Below are 6,480 nucleotides of genomic sequence, written 5' to 3'. Positions count from 1 at the left end.
GTAAACTAGTCTTAACATCTAGAGATGTTTCCATTGTTTATTTTTATAGAATGTACTACTGTTCTTCTTTCTCTAACTGACACAGAATCGCCTTGAAGTTGTTCCAGGGACCTACAATTGTACCCTGAAATCCTCAGCTCAGGCTGCAGACAAAGCTTAACATCTAGAGATGTTTTCCATTAATTATTTTGATAAACTCCAATTGACTGCTGAGTAGGTTGACAAACAATACCAAGCATTTATCATGGTAAGAATGCGTGCTCAAATATGTGGACAGAAATTACTTGCAAACTTAGATTCCATCACATAACAATCAACTTACAAGAATGAAATTGACATTATTTCACGTCATCAATAAGACAGCAAAACGGAAGAAAAATATCAAAATCTCATCTAGAACTACTTGTTCCCACTCACAAGAAATCAACAATGAAGAGGCAAAAACAGTCAACATACCTCACATATGCCATAAGGCTCTAACAGTCTTTGTAGTGCAACCATCTTGTCAAGATCCCCAGTGAGCTACATAGTATCAGAAGGTATAATTATGCATGAGTTTTTGTCAGTGATTAATAAATAGCCTTACATATAGCGGAATAAATAGTTGCAGTCATGTCAAACGTTCAATCTTTTTATGCCAACAATTCATCCTGTTTCTAGTTTACTACCAAACAACTGTTCCCATAAAAGAGTAAATCAGGGCATGGTGTGTTAGAAAAAACATCAGACAGACAGATACCTAACTATGAAAGAAGCTCACCTGTAGCGTAACTGTGTGATCAGAAAGATCCACACATTCTGCCCGGAAGATATTACCAATATCTAGTATCTCCCTCCGAGCAGCTGTGTTTCCAGATACTTTGATAACCATCAGTTCTCTTTCGGCAAAAGGTAAGTCAGTTAAGTCATCAACCTGGGATGGTCACATGTTTGGCTTTAGCCCGAAGTATTTGCTAGCACAAATGATTGATCTAACAAATTGCACGTCATTTACCTTATGTACATCGATAAGCTTGTAAAGCTGCTGCACTAACTTCCCAATGGATTCATCAGTTCCAGGAACAACTGTTGTAATACGTGAAATGCCTTCCTTTTCAGCTGGGCCAACAGCAAGGCTCTGGGCAGTAGTACGGTCTCATTGATAACAAGCCTGGCCCATACACAACAATAATAAACAGAATTTTGACAAACCTGTATACTGTATCCCCTGCGAGCAAAGACCCCTGTTATAATGTTGAGGACACCAGGACAATCATTCACAAGGATGGAGAGAGTATGTGAGCGAAGCCCGCTTGACTGTACCAAACAAAGTCATCATTAGCTTAGAAGCTGCACCATTGCTACAGCACATATTATCATGTCGATTAGGCACTGTGATGCTTAAAGCTACAGAGGCCTTCATTTATATTTGACTGTTTGCAAAATGAATGAAGATGCAAAATGAGAACACACTGCAGTCAAAATAGAATTAGATCCAGCTTTGAATAAACAGTGCATGCAGTCTATAGGTCAATTTAATTAAAAAACAAATGATGTTTCTTTTGCAAAACTGGAATTCTTTGAACTTACATCTTCATCATCAAGAACACCCCAATGGGCATCAAGTACTTGGTTCATGGACAAGCTCTCATAAGGTTCCACAGGATAAACATCACCCTGCACGCACAGTTCAAAGTCAAAACAACCACATGTTATAAGAATCAGTAGCAATAGACATACATACTGTAATAATGTATCTCATATGTTTACTGGAAGTCTGGAAATATTCTACTCGGTTATGTTACTTCGGTTGCACATTTAAAAGTCTGAGTGTGGTCTTCAGTTTTATATGAATGCAGGTCTCCCCAGTTTCACTGTATGAACTCTACTTTTCTTTCTATTTTTTTATTTCCTATAACCGGGTATACAAACTAATTTTTCTCTAAAAAGAATCACTTATGGAACGATGGCTGCACTGGGATTTCTACTGGTGGCAAAGAAGTTTAGTTGCATTTGTTTGCATTAAATAACTATTAAGATATACCAGTTCGCAAGATCTTTCTTTTCTTGCACCTCAAAATCTTTCTTGCATTATCCACACACAAGAGGCATCTCTCAAGCATAGGTTACCAAGTATTTAATCTGCAAACAGCAGTGTCCTAAAAGGTACTCCTAAAGCCTAGACGCCACCTTTTACAACAGTTGTAACAGGACAAGAAGAACAAGAAGAAATAGGCAACAAACATTGAGTTACTCTTATAAGCATAGAAACATACCCCGGCACTGGATGGTTGATCAAAACTGCCATTAACCGTCTTATTCACAGAGGTAAGAGGATTTTTGCGCGATGCTTCTACAAGGTCTGGGTAAGAAGCAGCAGAAAACCCCCAGAAACGAGCAGTTGCTCCGATCTTTTCACGCCTCAAAGCAATCTAAGAACGTTGGGAGATAAGAATTAGTTAATGAAGAAAATATGCCCGTGGAAGTAGGCAGCAAATGATTCAGAAAAATATGCCCATGCATGTAGGCAGCAAATGATTCAGAAAATACTTTTCCCGTTCGACAAATTTCTTCGATCCCAAATTTGCTTAGGTTCCTTTGTGCCGCAACGATTTTCCCAGGATCTCCAGTTACCTACAGCATTGATCAAATAAGTATCAAAGGCTTCACCCGGCATAAAACAAGGAACACATATACTATATGCAGAACTGTTGGAGATCAAGAGTTTTTACCTCCAGAGTTAGGCTGTTCTCAGAAATATCAACAACTTTCGCTCTGAAAACATTAGCTACAAACATGACCTATCAACCATGAGAAGAAACAGCACATTAAGAGTATCGTTGCAACTGTGTATGGAAGTACCAATATACTAATTCAGTGACTATGCAGATACAAGTCAACAGCATATCTTACATCAGCACGTTGATCTGGTTCAACACTGAGTTTTATAAGCATGAGCTCTCTTTCAACCTGAGGCTCCTTAGATAGATCCTCAACCTGCAATTTATTGGATTCAAATACAATATATATTAACAAACATTTATATGATCACAGAACAACATGCAATAAGAAAAGAAATCTGCAAACCAGGAACATACCAATGCTTGGGATAAAAAGGAAAACATCACATCACACTATTTAATTCATCTAGATGGTAGGAACGATAAGCAGACAACAGACAATTATGCAAGGTGATATGAAATAAGCTTAGATTCGTTAAAATAGCTGTTTTCTTTGGATATGCTGTATGTGCACAATGGCAGGAAAAAAAATCCATCTGTGAGTCCGTTCTTTTTAAGCATCTTCAGTATAACAATTATGATAAGGTTATATGGAAACAACTTAATACTCCTGATTCCATGCAACACAGTGATTTTTACCAAACATACAAACTGCTTCTTACTTGGATTATTACCATGTGAATATATGCTCGACATCACTGAAGACAAGGTACAGCAGTGATCAAAGTAACTGTATTTCCTTACATACAAACAAAATTTACAACACACTACACAACCAGGACACATCTGTATAGACATAAGAGTAAATTTCTCAACTTACACTTTTTGTTGCAAAATTATCAACTGATTACACGTTTAAGGGCCCACATGTGGCGCGTCCAGGCAGACGGCCTTCAGGGCCTTTTCTTGACCGGGCCAGGAAGAGATTCTTCTTAGTGCAAAGCCCCACCAGTCGAGTTTTTTTTGTTAGACGTTTAAAGACTAATGTCACAAAAAGAGCTTTTTTCTGACGTCGAAATGACTATTGAAGCTGTGATTATAATGGAATTGAGTATTACCGCAGAATACGGCTAAGGTGTTTATGACCAAATTAGCACTTTATACTGTAGTATATTGCTAGAGCTGACAGAAAATTTTGAAGCCGGTGAAATCTTCTGAAGTCTGTTGAAACCAAGTGGCATGAAAGCCGAATGATTTACTCCTCCTAACCATATACGGAGTAATAAAGTGGTGCAAAATGTGGAACGGCAGACTGACATTCAAGACGTTGACGAGCTTATTGAGCTGCTCAATGACTTGCTTGAGCACCCTATCCGTCCCTGAGACGACGATGGTGAAGAGGGCCTTGTCCTTGTTGAGCCCCACGGCGAGTGACTCGATGTTGTAGCCTCTCCTTGCGAACACCCCGGCAATCCTGTTTATCATGCCGCTCTCGTCCCCGACGAACACGGAAATCGTGTGGCGCCGCACCCTGCAATCCCGGCTAGCAACTCCCATCAAAAGTCAGCTCAAACGAGTAACGCGCGCAGCGGGGGACACCGGGCGCGGCAAGACGGGATTCATGCGCGAAGTATCAGAAACGGAGACCGCATTGCGGAGGGGAGAGGCGCTTACGGATCCCTCTTGGCGGTCGCGGCGACCGCCGACACGGCGGCGGTCGCCCCCGCGGCGACTCCGCGGCGGCGCAGGGGCCGGAAGGAGGCGCGCGCGGCGCATCCGGGGAGGCGGTCGCGGGCCGCCGGTGGCGACGGGCGGAGGTGGTGGGCGGTGGCGACGGACATGGATGGTGGTCGAGGGCGAAGTTGGTGGCTGGCTATCGGGAAGTGATGGACGGGACAGGACAGTGTGTTGGTTTAACAGCAAAGTAGGGTTTATGCGGGGGGGAATTACGAAGCTGCCCCCAGCCGCGCGTGCCAGACAGTGTGATACGATACGCGAGATGTGTCACGGGTGGCCACGTTTTCAGTTGGGCCGGGTGCGCTGGGGCCACCCACCAAATTCGGTATATCCTCTCTCTCTCTCTCTCTCGGGTGCTACGAGTTGCATGTGAAAGTGCTGCTACTACAAAACGAGGCGAATCCGCAGTTGTCAAATCGTGGCAAAGGCGCAAAGCCATCTTTGCGCAAAAAAGATACACACACGCCCACAACGCACCATACGTGTCCCGTCGTGGCATGCCACTTCGTCGTTTCTGGCCACGGCAGGCCGCGCAGAGCATTGCCCAGACGAAGCATAAAGGCAGCGCAACAGCCGAAAGTTGTTCCCGCGTGTTAGCTTTTGCTGATTGTCGTGTACTACACTGTGCAACGTGGCTGTGTTTTTTTTTCTGTCCGGGGCTGTTTTGTTAGAGCATCTCCAGCTGTTCGCCCCCAGAGGCTTGAAATAGCGCCGCCTGGGGGAAATCGGCGATAAATTCGGTGCGGGCAATCGGTTTTCCAGCCACAGCCCCAGACGCCGTTTTTTGAAAAAGAAAATCGGCCAAACACAACACAAATTCGTTCAAACTAGGCGATTTTATTCATATTTGTACAAAAAAAACACAAATTAAAAAAAATAACTACGCCTAGCACTACTACGCCGCCGCCTCCCGCCCACTACTAGGGAAAACCCTAGCAGTAGCGTGTGTTTAAAGCATATCAGTAGCGCGGGGAACAGCGCTACTAGTAAGGCGCTACAACTAAAAGTTAGCAGTAGCGTGTGTCGGACCACACTACTGCTATATCGACTTAGTAGCAGCGCTTTCCACTAGGAGCGCTACTGGTAATTAGTAGTAGCACCTCTCCCATCACGCGTTACTACTATTATTTCGTATTTCTTTTTTATTTTGTGTTGTATTCATACACCTTTATACAAGTTCTCATACTGCAGCAATTTAGAGAATGTTTTTACATCATAATGAGTTATTACATCACTGCGAGAAAGAACCGTGGACTAGTTTCAAGTGGATGGACATCCACTTGAAACTAATGCGCGGTTCTTTCACCCAATGATATAATAAATATCATCATCATCATCATCATATCATTAACAACTTATCATGATAATACATCATTGTCATATAACACCTCCTCATGATCATCATTTTCATCAATGAGACATCACATACAAGTTGGTCACTAGACATAATCACAACTAGTCCTCATCATCAACTCTCATAAACATATTGCACCTCATAGAACCTACTACATTCTCTTAGGACCTACTATATTATCTTAGGTAAAATAGCATAAAACAAGATAGCCCCTGACTCTCCATTATGGAGAATGGAGATTATCCTGTCTCCAATTCTTTCCTTTTGCACAATGTTGCTTCCAAGAACCTCCTTACGACTGTCCATACATTTTTTCCATTCTTTGATTATTATGTGTTCACCGGTTTTAGAAATCCGGCATGGACAGGTGAGATTCGTAGGACGACCTGTCTGTATGTTCAAAACATCAAGGCGACAATTCTGATACATCAAATGAGGCACACAATCCATCGGGATTTTCTGTTGAAAAACATAGTAATAATTTCGTAGGAGTATGCAAAAGATACACGGATGTCGTAATAGTAAAAAATCTTACCAGGATATCTTCATGAAAGTTATCGTGGTTCAACACGTGCACTAGTGGCACGTATTGACCATAATCTGGAGTTCGATAAAAGGCATTGTAATTCTCAATTTCAGTACAATATCCGACCAGATGATTTTTCTCCTGATAAGTTAACTCAAAGCCATCGGTGTAGTTGGTTCTGTCTATCATCTTCCGCACATTCT

The 6,480-nt window shown here is 42.2% G+C and overlaps 1 protein-coding gene across 2 annotated transcripts in view; it reads right to left on the bottom strand.

Annotated features, from left to right (window-relative positions):
- Positions 1–4,559, bottom strand: part of LOC123137433 (acetolactate synthase small subunit 2, chloroplastic) — a 5,342-nt gene extending 783 nt beyond the window's left edge. Inside the window, exons 1-11 of one of the 2 annotated variants that reach the window (XM_044557188.1) lie at positions 4,335–4,559; positions 3,978–4,191; positions 2,893–2,976; positions 2,712–2,780; positions 2,530–2,613; positions 2,256–2,411; positions 1,570–1,656; positions 1,192–1,296; positions 995–1,117; positions 761–913; positions 457–522 (exon numbers count right to left, since the gene is read on the bottom strand). In XM_044557188.1, coding sequence (XP_044413123.1) covers positions 457–522; positions 761–913; positions 995–1,117; positions 1,192–1,296; positions 1,570–1,656; positions 2,256–2,411; positions 2,530–2,613; positions 2,712–2,780; positions 2,893–2,976; positions 3,978–4,191; positions 4,335–4,501 — 1,308 coding nt within the window. In that variant the 5' untranslated portion in view covers positions 4,502–4,559. Of the gene's footprint in view, positions 1–456; positions 523–760; positions 914–994; positions 1,118–1,191; positions 1,297–1,569; positions 1,657–2,255; positions 2,412–2,529; positions 2,614–2,711; positions 2,781–2,892; positions 2,977–3,977; positions 4,204–4,334 lie in introns of both variants that reach the window. The other variant, XM_044557186.1, reaches the window with a different exon arrangement.
- Positions 4,560–6,480: the final 1,921 nt, after the last annotated feature.

Source organism: Triticum aestivum, chromosome 6B, assembly GCF_018294505.1.
Source record: "Triticum aestivum cultivar Chinese Spring chromosome 6B, IWGSC CS RefSeq v2.1, whole genome shotgun sequence".
In the NCBI taxonomy this organism is placed as follows: Eukaryota; Viridiplantae; Streptophyta; class Magnoliopsida; order Poales; family Poaceae; genus Triticum; species Triticum aestivum.
Note: the sequence above shows the minus strand (reverse complement) of the source record. Positions and strands in the feature narration are given on the sequence as shown.